Source organism: Spodoptera frugiperda, chromosome 15 (assembly GCF_023101765.2).
Source record: "Spodoptera frugiperda isolate SF20-4 chromosome 15, AGI-APGP_CSIRO_Sfru_2.0, whole genome shotgun sequence".
NCBI lineage: Eukaryota > Metazoa > Arthropoda > Insecta > Lepidoptera > Noctuidae > Spodoptera > Spodoptera frugiperda.
The window spans coordinates 13,784,569-13,799,853 of record NC_064226.1 but is presented as its reverse complement, the minus strand read 5'-3'; the positions used below and the strand labels follow the sequence as shown (position 1 = coordinate 13,799,853).

Here is a 15,285-nt window from a genome sequence, read left to right as displayed (position 1 = left end):
TATCAAGAAATACTCCAGAGTTGTTTACTAGGAAATACGTTTCCACAAAATATTTGTCTTCACACAAGAGTCCGGATCAATTACTTAACCAGTACTATATCTGTATACGTAATGAACAATATCTCGGGAAATATTGTTATTACACATTACAGTATTCCATAAAAAGGAGGTATCCACCTAATCAATCAATCTCTCCGTCCCTCCGGTACATAAATCTTTGTGTGTCATAAACTTTTATCAGATGCTATCTTAACTTTATTGGTCTCTACAGATCGTTGTTTATATGATTCCTAAAAGTTTCTATGTATAAATATGTCAGTCGACGTCTGGGAGTTATGAAGGAGTGTTTAGGGTCCCGTTCGTATGTACTTGTAGACTGTGAATCGTCGCGGTCTGTTTCATTGCCATGTTTCACCGTTTATGAACTCTAGTTACGGGTTAACAAAAGGTCCCGCGGAGAAAATGTAGTGCAGCTTTAGTATCAAGATGCATTATGTTAGTACTCTAGAGACTAGAGAGCGCTCTCTCTAATATCGGTTGTATTTAGAAGCTTTATAGCAAGGCTTAGCCCCAAGTAAATACTGCGGACTTAGATAGTAAATTGCAGCTGAGCTACTACGTCTAACCAGCTCAGACGACCCTAATATCCATCTCAAAGATTTGAAACGCTACTTAGACTACAAAGACGAAATACAACGATATCGTAACATAAAATGCCAAAATTAAATCTGTCTCCGTCAAATATTTCAACTTAGTCACAATAAAATCCGTCATATTTTACAAATGGGAGTATAAAACAAGCGTCGAGCGGAATCGTAAAACGCATTACTCATCACCCAACTGCTCTCTGTTATTCACTGGAATATTTAATTGCTTCGTCTTAACGACTGGCCCCAGCAAAAGTGGATTATCCAACACTTAAATCGAGGGCAAGAGATTAAAACGACTTTGTGGTTCATCTGTGTTTTTAGATTGATATTTAGCTGACTTCAAAGAGTACTTTACAATACTGCCTTTATACTCTTAATTGAATTTGTTGGTTTTGCTAAAATTAGGAAAGAGAAGTCATCGAAGTTAAATGTAATTATTAGAGTGCTTAGCATTGAGAGGAATTTGAAGTCAGCTAGCTATATCGCCACCAAGAGGTAACAGCTTAGACCCCTCACGGTACTGTTGTTCACCATATTTTTTCGTTCCTTTTTTGCGTCGGCGTGCGTACCTTTTACAAAATAAGGATGAGAAAAATCAAATCCTGACCACAAACGTCTGGCTCAATTTGGTAAGTGGTAGGAGCCGGGTATGGCGCCTTCGCCCTCCCGCCCCCCGCAATCCTACCGGGCAACACTACCGGGTAACGAGCGATGTAACTACCGTACTTTTCCACATTCAATCAGCACTGTTTACCGCACTTTTTTAATTCACTATTTGATGCACTTGGAAGGGAAGGTTACAGGAGGCGGGCGCGGACAGAGGGCGCCGCCTTCGCGGCAGTTCTGTCGCATGGAGTCAGTGTTAAATTGTTGTAAACTACGCATATAATATCTATTTAGATTGTGTGTCCGGCGGTGCGCGAAAATGGCTTTTAACGATCGCATGATAAGTGGCATTTTCGCCCGCCGCCCAGCCCCTGAGTATTGTGTCTCCGGCGGAGTGGAACAGTTTGTTTAGATCATCATACTGACTGCGCCCTTTCTGTTTTTGTTGACATCGTCTAACCCAATAGGACGAGAAGAATCAACTACTTATAACCAATATATGGCTGTCGTTGGTAAGTGTGAATAAAAGACAAACCTAAAATTAACACTAAAATTTCTAATCATTATTTTCGTTTCTACTCTTTTTTAATTTATTTCTTTTTTGTATATTACTCCTTCGTTCTGTCTATCTGTTTGGGTTATTCTTCTAATCTGTGACTGTTATGAAAATTGCATAGCATTGTGGAATATGCGGCAGTCTTTTTTGTATTTTACCTGTTTATGATATTTGTATGGGAGCTGCTTGACATGTCCACTTGTCCAGATCCTCGTCATCGCTGCCCCGGCTCGTGCTGTAGACTAGCCAGTAGACCCTATCATGCATCCCTTCATACAAACTGTCATAAGTTAGCTTAGTACTGTACGTAGTGGATAGAGTGGGTACGCGTGCTGGCGGCTGGCGGCCAGCGAGCGGCCAGCGGCCCACACCCGTGCCGGCGCCCACTGCCGCGTAGGCCGCAATGCGTTTAACAATATGTACTAATGGTTGACGTTAAGTGTGACGTGATAACTTAACATAACATTAAACTATTCAAGTTTCTCAAATGAAAAATAACTTAAACGATGTGTTAAAGAGGGTCTCGATAGGTCAATTGGAAGTGACATATTGGTGAAGGTTTACGTTTCTTGATATGCACAGATATTGTTATTGAGATGAATTGTGTTTTATGTACACTGTAAATTGATTATGCACATCCTGGGTACCCGCTGTTGATTTTATTTTGTTTTTCGCTACAAGAAATTGTAGTATTTTTCATACTATGCATGGCCATGGAATGTTTATTATGGGAGATATATCCTCTTTCAAATTAAAGTGTGGTTACCATGCTCGAATCTAGTTTGCCTGCGGAGTAAAAATCATTGGGACGACGTTTTCGATTATTTAAAAATATATTTTCTAAAATGTATTTCTATAAATCTTTCTACCTTCTTAAAATGTTTTTTGTCTTGGTACCTGTATGCGTCATAAAATGCCAATTTTTAAATTATTATAATGTGTACATAACTGACAATAAATGTACACAGTTTTAAATTAATTGTTATATAGACCCGTTTTGTTTTATTTGTTTTGATAATAGATTTTGTGCTTCAGTTCCCGATTTGTGTTTTATTATTTCATTGTGTTAATAAAAAAAGAATAAATAATGACGCTTAATGTACATACTTTTGATGTTGGTCATAAACATATTATGATATTTGTATATTTTCATAAGCGAAGCGTTCCATACTATTTATTGACAACTACTTTTTTATTACTATTAGTATTTTGTTTTATCCTCTCCCAGCAATAAAGGTATGATCGTTAAGCTATTAAAACTAATTATTTTAGCATTTACCAATACGGCAGCTTAGTTTCAGAAAAAAAAACGTAGTGTTCCCCATCCCCTTGGTCTTGTTTTGACAGAAAAACGGCAATGTCCTATGTATCCTTGCAAGGAAATTAGAAATATCGAGCTTTTTAGGTATACAGTGTGCTGTATATATGGAATTGTGTATTTTTATATATGCATGGTTCTTGTTGCACGATTTATTGCTTTTCTTAGTCGTATACTACTCTTGTACCCTGTATATTATAGTATAGTCTGTGATTGTGAATGTGTTGTCATGTGCGTAAACAAAATTACATATTACATGATTACAAAATGTACAATTAGCTAAAATTTTCACTCAAAACACTACAAAGTTCTTTCTTCATTTCAAATTTTATTTGTCTCTTACAAAATCTAAGTTTTATCTTAGTTCATTGTACATAACACTGTACACTTCAAAATATACTTAACAAACTTTGAAATAAAGTTTATATTTCAAAGTTGTTGAATTTAACGATCAATTTACTAAGTTACCATGCTCTTTTACCAATTTCAAAGTTAGTGTTCTCTCTTGAAAGTTTTTGAGAAAATAAATTCATTGAAATGTTTTTAGTAAATTGCGCAGTGGTTATATGGTAGTCGGTGACATCGAAAATAATAGAAAAAAGTATATTTTGTATAATATACATAATACATTATACTTTGACGGCATGTATTATGTATGCATTAAAACATATTATGTGTATAAAACATACCATTATAATTTCTATATAGTGATGTTATTGTGTAACTACTGAAGTATCCAATGAATAACAATCACATATAAATAACAAGAAACATATTATTTCAAGGAAAAACAAACAAAATATGTGATTTTTAAGCTTCTATAAAAATTACACTTTATATTGATAATGTTAGCTCTGTTTGTTGTCGTAATTATGTCCCTATCACTAAGTATGAACATAACCCAAGCATACGTAGCTTTTAAGCACGTAAGTTACTTTGAAGTTACGACAAACCATATAAATACCACATATGTATAACATGTATCGCATATGTTCAGAAACAATAGAGTTGTTAAACCATGTAATTGATTACAGCTACTAACTACTAACCCTTCAGGAGAGAACATATTATTATATATCTGTCTCGCTTGCACACCGGCCTGCAAATGACCCAAAATGGATAAGCTCTTAAATTCCTCAAAGTATTCAGGGGTTGTTCCATTGATGAAGGGCGAAATAGATGTTTTGTGTAAACTAGGAATGTTTATGTTTTGGTAACCCTAATACTTTTGACTTTTTTTATGAATGAAAATAATACCTACTCGTCAGATATGTAGTAAAATAGAATTATTTTTGACTAATGTAAGTTGCAGTTCAGAAGAACTGAATATTTTATGATTAGTCAAAAGACAGTTTTCCATAATCCTTTAGGAATAGATAATAATCAATTTCAACCATATTTGGGAAATATACGAAACTCAATTGTCCATACGCTAACAATCTGGACAAACGATGTAAATACACTTGTTCTAACTAAAATCTATTTACTATTATTAATTTTATGATAAAATCGAGTACTGGAATATTGATAACCACAGCTGTTATGCCTTAAGAAAAACAATATTAGTTTTGGACTTATTTGTAAGTACTTGGCCTCGGGCGAGGAATCTAATATCATACTATACAAATATGTTGGTATCGCTAGCTAGATATATTGTAAAGTTGTGGCTCTAACTTTTGTAATATTAGAGGAGTGGGTGAAGTTTGAAGGGCTCGCTTTTGTTTCACTTGGCGAGCAGTTGTTATTGTTGGCTGGGTTATAATATGAGCGGTGTGCAAGTGATCACCAGTGACAATATTGGGAGCCATGTTTCCAATACAACGGTCGACTTTTTCTATCTACATAATATATCTCACGATAATTCGCAAGTTTTTTTTATCTATGTCGAAAATTAAATCCGCCATGTTTGCGTTCCAATTTCCAATATTGTTGCTGGCCACTTATTCTCTAAGACTTAAATTCTATTCTTTTCTGTCGCGGGTGTCGCTGTCGGCCGATCTTTTTTTAAATTTTATATAATGGCCGTAATATTTAATGGCTTTAATAACGTTGTGAACGGTTTTAAAGAATAAATGTAGATGAAAAAGTTGAGGAAATTAAAGGTTTTAGTACCGTTATTATTAAATTCGTTAGTAATCTAGGGATTATAAGAAAATTGAATTTCTTTTAATGTAAAGCTGTAATAGTTTCCTTGACGCCCAGCTTAAAATCTAAATAAAACATAAGCTGATTATATAAGATACTAAGAAGGATTTCCCATTAAAGGAAAACGACTTTTATTTCACCGATAATGAGAAGAAACAATTAATATTTTAAATACTCCGTGCCTACGGCGGCGGTATGCTGTAGGCAGGCGGTGTAGGCACAATACAAAATGATATCAAAGGAAATCTTTACGTTGAGATCGGCCGTAACAACGACTCCGCCATTGTTCGGTACACTGGCGAGCAGAATTACTGGAATATTTTTGATATGTATTTTTATATGACATTTTAAATTCCATTCTTTAACTCCAAGCCACGTTACAAAGTTAAATGTTTTTTACATTTCAAATTGTTGTAGTTTTCCGCAATGTTACACAGAACGAGGATTATCAAAAAGTTTTATACACGAGTATTACACATTACAAGCTAAATGTTCAACATTTTACAAGTTACATTTAGAAATGACATTAATATTATACAGCAGAATATTTAATACCACTATCAACAGAATCTTTACATTAAATTATGACACATTTATGATTCTGCTAAAATTTCTATCATAATACCGCTATCAGTACTTAAAGCCGCTATTTCAACACAATTTATCATTCACAATTCATAGCACCGCACCTCGTAACTGCTCTGTTGACATTGAAAAGTTGTTCTTGGACCTCTTAAGATGTCTAGCACCTTTTTATTACAGTTTTAACGTTTGCCTAATTAAAAACTACTCTGTCTTTCTTCTACTTTTATTACATTACCTCTTTTTATTCAATTGTTTTATTACGAGACTTCATTTTGTCACATTTCTATTTTTGAATTGAAATGACTATATTATTTTTTATCACATTCTTTTTTGCATTTATTTTTGAATCAGAAATGCTCCAATATTTTTGCTCGCACGTGTCTGTGTCGACGGCGATGTCTCTGATTGTGTTGATGATGTGGCAGGAGTGGAATGACTACAACCTGAGGTGGAACGACAGCGACTATGGCGGGGTCAAGGACCTCAGGATCACACCCAACAAGCTGTGGAAGCCGGACGTGCTTATGTACAATAGGTGAGAGTACTGGCAACGGGTATGAATTCTGTATTCTTTATTTGAACACAATAAAAAAAACATTTTCCTTTTTTTTGTTCTAAAACAAAGGTAAGACAGATAAATCATAAACAAGAGAGTATTAATCAAATAAAAAGTTCGCTTTTGTACATAAACTTAATTTGGTTTGTAATGTAAATAATCTGAGAAAAAAAAAGAAACATTTAAATAATGACATCGAGATAATCGAAAATTTTTGCTTAAGCTTTTTGTGTGTTTTAATGAGACACCAATTTTATTCTATTGTTTCATTTTTGGCAACAAAGGAGCTTAAATTGTAACGCACAGGGTAAATAAAGACTTGGGGTTTATTATCCCGAAACGATTTAAACAATGGGATAACATTTACTTTTCACATTTGTAAGTGAATATTAAAATTAAAACCTTAAATCAATGAAAATAGATCATAATTTAAAAATCATTTTTCAATTTTAAACTATATTTTTATTTTTGACGAACAATAAAATACACGCGAACTTTCCTGCAATTTTTCAGCTCTTAATTACTTTATAGGTTGGTGAAAATTATTTTAAAGTGACTGTAAGTAATTACAGGGCTTAAACCTCACTAGAGGGTCCTAACTTACTGAAATATGCGGACAAAATAATTATAAATTTCTTTAATGTTGGTCCCAACGGAAGAAATATTTTACCAGACTACTTTACATTTCAAAACCAGAAGATTTTAATTACAGCCGAACACGGGAACGTTCCAACTTTAGTATTTCTAAATTGTAGAAATGGTTCCCTCAGAATTTTGGGAGTTAGCTACAAATGTCGAAGTAATTACCTCGTTCCCTGCAACATGCAGTTTGCAGTGTCAGAACACAGCAATATAATCGTACAATTTATTCTTCAATTCAAATGCAGTCGCGTCGTTCAAACGTCGTTAACGTTAAACAAATTTTCTGAGCAAACAGACGTCCGCGCAAAGTGGCGCCATCTGGCGGCGCGCCAAACATGTTATTCATTACACCGTTAAGGAGCAAATGATATAAACGTAGTGTCACATGATTTAATGTTAAGTGTGTTCCATGTTTATCGGCACTTACCTGGCCGGAAGCCAGCCGTTTACACGCGCCACCTACATCTCCGTACATCTTGGCCCGATAACTTTTACGGACGTCCACGGATAAGTAGTTATGGCTCAACAGCACCACTTTAACGACGCCATAGAATACAAGATATTATGAAGCAGATAGTAGATTTACTACTTTGCTATTTTTTTCTGTCGCTATCTCCTTTATTTATGGTGCTAATGCTCCTTGGGATGTGTATGCCAGAAAGGTACATGACCTCTCCTACTTTGCAGAGCGCCCCTTGTTGTTTGTAACTTCTACAATTCGTTTTTCTCTTTGATACCATTCCATGATTTAATGGGGCCTTGAGCAGAGAAGCGCCTATAAATACAAATTAATGATACAAGAAAAATCTGCGACGCAAACCAAGATCACATTAACAGTAATACTTTAGGGTAACGTTACAATTTATCTGTTGCTTTTACACGAACATTAACTCCGAAAGTCCCAAGATTTTAAACGGGATTTGAGCAAGCATCTGAATTAAAATAAAGGTCGGCGAAATTGCAGAGTTGCAGACTCGGCTTGTGTAATGGCGACGTAACCGCTCCATCGGTGTTTGCAACTGGCCGGCCTTTAACAATCCCAGACTTTTAACTTTCAACTGTTTAACAGATTTAAATGTGCGAAATTGAGTTGGAAACTAAACTTGGAAGTCCGCCAGTCAACAATCCTTTTTACAAATAAAACGTTATCTCTGATTTGTTGGTGCGATTACGGGGAACGAGTTGCAATCTGTTAATAGGATGTTTTAAATGTACGGGATTTATGTATGTTTTTATGGTGTACTTTGGCTTATTTATGGGAAGTTGAATTAAGTACAGCATAAAAAGAGAAAGTAGAAGCGAATAATAAATCGTGAACAATTAATGTAACTACGAAATGGAATCTGCGTTGAAAGAATTAGATAATTGTGTTCTAATTACGATACTTCTTGACGAGCGCAAAGAATTTCTTTCTTCTTCAATTGACGAGGAAATTCGTTCGCATATTTTTCATACGGGTGTAGAAAATATACGTAAAAAGATTTGCTTATTCTCCGCGCTCATTTTCCCCGCGACGCCGATGTATAGGGGCGAATGATGCGAACTCGTATGATATCTGTGCCGTGGGTGATTCGCATTTTCATTTGGGAGCAACATAATTAATATGTAGCCTTGGGAAAATCGAGTAAATGTACACATCAGGAAAAAACTGCCGGGAGAAGAAGGGTGTTTCTCTATATCTGTATATTAATATATTTGTATGTATTCAGAAAACTTTGCATACTTTATGAAACATTTTATGCGTAAGGAAAAGGAATGTGAGAAAATAAAAACAGATGAGTCACGCTAAAAGACGATGAATGGATAGGATTATATAATTTAAAATCTTGTAAAGAACCGAGTGTAGGTTCGATTCCTGCCATGTCCAACTTATTCATACCTTCAGATGGTCACTGTAATAATTTTTGGGCCTTTTGTAAAAAACATACCTATACGAAATAGACATTTTCAAATAAAACAGAAACAAAAATGGTGGACAATATCTGTTTGCTATTACAAAATAACTCGAAAGAAAATAAAACTATTTCCATAACCGTGTATATTAATACAATATTAAACTGGTATAAACGTATTTGTGAATAAGTGTTTGCTTAGACGACACTTTTATGTCCTATTTACATAATGTGAGCTCCACTAAGATACAGAAGGATATTTTGGCTCAGTACCATATAGGTTTCGCTGACCAACAAACCGTTTTATTGCATATGTACGATATAATAAGGTTGCTATTACAATAACTTAACATAAACATTGGTTGAAGCACCTTATTCATTTAAGATATTCCACTACATTTCGGTATTCCATTTACAAATTCAAGTTTGATCCAATGTCCAATATTTCAGCCAACATTTCAAAGGTATGAACAAAACGAAATCCTTTCATTAGAGATATTGGTTGTATGTACCAAACATTGGTTGTTGGCGTTGGTCCAGTTGCCTGGCATTCGATTATGAAAGCTTTTAAATCACTCACGGGGCTGTGTGATGGTAACACCTTGTTTACCGTCTTCGTAGCTGGACGCTGCAAGGTATGGAAGTGTGTCACACCGTCTCGCAACTTCTTAAGGGTGTTGCATCATAAAAAAGATGTAGCCAGAAACTATTAGAGAAACTACTTTGAAAAACTTGCTCTAAGAAAACTCCTAATGAGAGAAGACTAGTTGCAGAAAATAAAATAGATAAAATCTCTCTCCTGCTAAGACGTAAAAAAGTAAATTATACTGATAAAAAGATACGGCGGCGCATTCATAAAATCTCAGCAATTACTGTAATAAAAGTCTTAAGAGCAATTTCCTAAAGGAGAATACATTTCTTTGCTAGAAAAACCTTAAACAAACCACAATGGACACCTAAATGTAACAACAACATCGGTAAATCTAAAAGGTGTTGAAAATACCTCTTCCATTCCTTAAGGGAACGAGCCGACACCCAATAAAAACATGACAAAAGAAAGCTGACCATTCGGAGCGATCGCATATTTTATTCAAGTCACTGAATTACACTGCTGTGTGACATGAGGTCCACGTTAATACGGATTTGCTGGCGGGCCGCCAACTAACGGAGTGGTTACACACCACACGTCCAGCGGCCATGAATACTACATGCAACCATGACAGACACTTTTGTCATAGTCAACGCCCACGGACGTTTTTCGGCCTTTTTCACTATCTGAGAATTTTGTTACGTGAGCTTTTGTTTTGTGAGTATGTTCCCAGTGCATTGTTTCTTTTTAGCGCGGCTATGATTGACGGGGTGGAAAAATCGAACTAGGTTTCGGTTTTTGCATACTGTATTCTGTGTTCTATGTTTCCAAAGGCTGTTGTACGAAAATTAGTTTGGTAAATTGTTAATTGTAAATCTATTACCAATTTTTCCGTTTGGGATTAACTAAATTTACAAAGAAGTACTTTGTAACAAAAGCCTAAAAAATACCATTCCAGAGCACTTTAGAAACTGTAAATTCGTTTAGCTATTACTAAATACTCAGTGACGAAGTCATTGGTGCGAAAATCCAAACATTAAACTGACTTTCAACCTTTTAACACTACGGTAGACATTAAATTACTTTATAACTTAGAACGTCCTAACTTAATTACGAAAATAAATCCCAAAAGCGAATTAAAATTAACTCTCTTTAATAACGGCAACATCAAAAGTTAGTTTAAACTAGTTAGGGCCAGTACAAACCGGTGTAAACCAGTATCTTCATTTCATCGACTGTGGTCCCCGGACGCTCGCGGACAAATTAGAGTTAAACTGTAGCTCAGACTAGATCTTGGATTTACGCTTTGTGGTTTAATTCGTACTAGTTGTGTTAATTGTGGTTTTAGGAGGCTACACTTTTGTTGAAATACCGTTGTTCAGCAGGAGTGATTTATGTTCCTTCAAGGATTTACATCAAATGAGAATGGAACTAATATCATTAATCGTAATTTGTTACTTTTCAAGATTTAGAAGTCAAAATAAAGGGGTGATTTGGTGATTTCTGTCACCTTTCAAGGGGAAAATTGTAAATGGTAACAAAAATTCAAATTCAAAATACATTTTGTTAACCGTTATTAAAACTGAAGACTGGAAGAACAGATCTACTTGTAATCAGGGAGTAGAAACCTCAAGAAGACTGTTTTATAACGATCCAGTTTCGAAAAGAACGATTAAATCCACGAAAGCCAACATTTACTTTGACGCCAGATAATAAATCCGATTAGAATGGTGTTCATTAAGGGGGGAGTTGAATGAAAAATACTAATGATCAGATTGTGGGCACGTTGATAAATGAACGCGGGCGATAAGGCTCCGTGTTCTTTATTTAGCCCATAAAGGCCTTTGTGGAGACGTGTGTAAGCCCCAGGGAGGTTTGTACAATACTTGTACAGCGAATAGAAGCAAAATAAATATTTGAACTGCTAATGCGTAAGTTGAAGTTTTGCATCAACCAGCATTTTGTTTCATTCCGCCTATTTTCTATTGCTTAGCTCTAAGATGACCTTTGTATTTTTATTGTGTACCTTTATTTCCTATTTTTAAATAATATATTTAACTACATAATTTTCAGAATTGTGACAGCACAGTAGGAGCTGGTCCCGAATGTGACGATCGGTACTTGACCCCTTTTTATATATATATTTTATTTTGTTTAAAAAGTAACGATCGTTCGCGTGGTTGAATGCTGCTACTCGGTGCTGCCACAAATAAAAATAAAATAAACGTACATGGCACGCTAGTCGCTGATTTGAGACACCACTGTCATTGTCTCGCTTGTCAGACTTTTATTTTGATGGCATCTCTTTCTTTACTTTCCTTTTTCTTTTCACAATATATTTTTTTTTGTGCAGATGAGAAAGCTTTTTTTGAAATCTGATGAGCGAGAGGATGGTTTTAGTGCAGTCAATGATAAACATCTACTTAAACTTTAACTTTGTCAATGACTACACATGTTTTATAAATAGCGTCCCAGATGAATCCGAGGCACTCACAATAAATTACTAATTAAATAATTAATGCTTCAACTAAAAGCTCATTACGCTTTAGACATAGCTTTAATAAAACGTATAAAATATTCTGTGTGTAATTAAAAACTCTTCATTTTTAAATAAATAATAAAATATGTATATTATTAAAAGAAAAAAAGGTGTTTTCCAAATTAATACTTTTATGCGACTTCACCGACGCTTTTGACTTTATACTTATTTGTAAAGTAATTTTAGAAAGCAAAAAGAAATGAGACCGTTTGATTTTTAAAATTGGTGTACATTTTGTAAATAAAATAAAACATTTTTAACGTCTAATGTGTTCAAAGGATTTTTTCATTAAATTCAAGTTACGAAGCTGATCAAAGAATATTTTAGTACCCGAAATTCATTTTCAATTGCAAGGGTTTGATAAGGGTCATTTCCTTCGTTTAATTTATATCTGTGAAATTTTCTGGATAATTTATTAATAACACTGGTCCTTTCATTCAATGCTGATGAATGACAATTGAACATTGAGAATATAAATTATAATCAGAACTCCTAATGATTAAAATAACTTGTATGAAAGTCACCTCACCTCTTGAAAGCCTTGATGGTGACTATGTTGTATCCGAGAAAATATTGATGACACAATTTGTATTGACACGTAGTGCTGACGAGGGTTTTGACGGGACATACCAGACCAACGTGGTGGTCAGAAACAACGGCAGTTGCCTGTACGTGCCACCTGGCATATTCAAGAGCACATGCAAGATAGACATCACGTGGTTTCCCTTCGACGACCAACACTGTGATATGAAGTTCGGTAGCTGGACATATGACGGCAATCAGGTAGCTAAATCTTAGAACGTTTCGAAATCTGTACCATTTAACTCACATTCTCTAAACTACTATAGTTTCTGTGGCTCTTAAATCACTTTAAGAAATGTATTGTATATTAATTCTTTTCACTCGCGATTTTGAACTTTAAAGCACAGATAACACTCTCTTCCTATTAAGTTAGTCTTTGATTCTGCTTAAATATTTACTGTAGGTTATGTTCAATGAGATTTGTACCTACACGTTACGGATTCACCTGTCCGCTTTGTATTTCAACTGATTTATCAGCACGTGTACCGTCACAAGGTATTTAGTTGTTATGTTTGACTTACTCTCAAATATTAAGACTTCTTTTATGAATCACAAATTATTTCGTAAATGTTACTAAGTTCACAAACTGTATATACTTTGTTTAATAGAACTTGTGAAATTACATGTCAGTTTTCATATTAAAAATATGAATTGTTGACGTAAATTCTGTTCTTGTAAATATTTGAACAGAACAAATATGGATACTTTTTAAATTTTAGTTTTCAACGCATTTATATTAAAAATATTTTCACTTTAACTTTTCCAACACTATGTAAATACATTTGAATTAATGTGAATTTATTATACCACGTATTTCACTTTTAGTATTTTTTGAATATTTATTGCGTTTAAAATCTTTTTAACTCAAGGCGGGTGTTTCTGTAACGAAGTTTAAAATGTTATTAAATAATTGGATATATAAATGGTCTAAACGCTGTAAAGTTAAACAAACATCTTTTCATTAACAAAAACAGATAATTCGAGCCTCATTACAATTAATTACTGTTAATTTAATGGAATTTAATTACATTATAACATTACAAATAAGAGCCGCGGCTGGAATAATTTAATTAAAACATCGCGCGAATTAATCTTTTTAGGATAAAATACAGGTTAGAATTCAGATTAAAATTAAGGTAGATAAATTAGGTTTAAGGTTAGGTTAGGGGAGAAATCTAAGGGAACCATGTGAGAAACCTAGGATATGAAATATCCAGTTTTGTATGTACTATTTTGCATGATGCAAAAAATTAGAAATGTACATTTATGAAATAAAAGAGTCAGTGAATAATGAAAAATTGCGAGCCGCCATACGGAAAATTCTGTAGAAAATGATCGTGTATTATATATGTATTATATATAAATACCTCTTTATTGAACATTTTGATTAGAACCTGTGTGTATTGTATTGTACGTTTTGTAAAAAAAACATGAAACGAATTTTCTCTAATACAAAGCAATCACTGGTTTTAATCAAAATATATAAAATTAAATTTCTGTGTCTGTGTGTGTATCGTGTGTAGGTTTTATATGTTTTATACAAATACACATTAATTATGAATGTAAACAACTTTTATTAATGTGTAAACATGTTTATTGAAAGTTTTATCAGTAAATTATTAGTTCTGTTTGCTAAATTATTCGAAACGTTTGTTTTATCTTTCAGTATTTTATATTTGGTATAATTTGATTAAATGAAGTCAGAAATTGTTATGAATTGGTTATTTTTAAGTCATCTATGCTCTATATTGATATTTTATTTCATTTGTACATAAAAATCATAAAAAAGTATCTTTAAAACAAAATTGCTATTGAACCCAATCCACACAGAAATACGACAGTATTTTGTTTATTTGTCGTTCGTTAAATGCGAGTAAATATTTTCTACAATAATCAGATGAGATGATTATTATCGTTTAATTCTTTAAAGTAATCAGAAACTTAAAATAATATTGTTCTTTCGACATGTTAGATGTTGACAGAAACCTTTTATGGGCCCAGTATCGGATACTATATTTGGCATAATAGACCAACGTATTCATATGAATTGTTATTTAACAATGAATTTTATGTAAATAACATAATAACCATAAAATATATCAATTTATTAAATTATCTCATAAAATATGCGTCCATGTTTAATTTCCATCTATTGAAATAATAGAGTAAATACCAATAGTGGTTGAAATATTCAGTTACAGTCATGTTAAAACTGAAGTGTACCATATTTTTTATATTCTGTATGGTTATGCCAAAAGCATTCATATGTGTTATGGAATAAGGTTCTGATTTAAATAAGTGAATGTTCTGTTATAGTTCATTTATTTTTATAAATTCCAGAAAATTAAACGAATTTGTAGCGACATTTATTTCACAAAATTTGAATTCAAACAATTTGAAATGTTTCGAATAATTTAGCATACATTCAGGTTTTTTAAAACATTTTTATGCTGTAGCGTGAATTAATGTTTTAAACTTTTCTTACTTAGATTGTTCTTTTAAATGTAGTTTTTATAAAATGCACGTTTTACGTTTATTTCTTTAGAAGTTAAAAGTTTTATTAGATTTGAAATTATTTGTAGCCGTTTTGTAGCTCTTATCGGATTTTATGACAGTCTTGGAGTG

General features: G+C 33.5%; 2 protein-coding genes across 6 annotated transcripts in view; both read left to right on the top strand.

The window, feature by feature from the left end:
• The window catches only part of LOC118270005 (uncharacterized), a 226,449-nt gene that overhangs the window by 26,465 nt on the left and 184,699 nt on the right, over positions 1–15,285 (top strand). The gene's annotated exons all lie outside the window — the stretch shown is intronic.
• The window catches only part of LOC118271171 (neuronal acetylcholine receptor subunit alpha-7), a 100,637-nt gene that overhangs the window by 70,360 nt on the left and 14,992 nt on the right, over positions 1–15,285 (top strand). For 3 of the 5 annotated variants that reach the window (XM_050698623.1, XM_050698621.1, XM_050698625.1), the window contains exons 3-5: positions 1,724–1,768; positions 6,286–6,395; positions 12,681–12,861. In XM_050698623.1, the coding sequence (XP_050554580.1) occupies positions 1,724–1,768; positions 6,286–6,395; positions 12,681–12,861 (336 nt within the window). Of the gene's footprint in view, positions 1–1,234; positions 1,280–1,723; positions 1,769–6,285; positions 6,396–12,680; positions 12,862–15,285 lie in introns of all 5 variants that reach the window. The other 2 variants (XM_050698624.1, XM_050698622.1) reach the window with 1 other exon arrangement.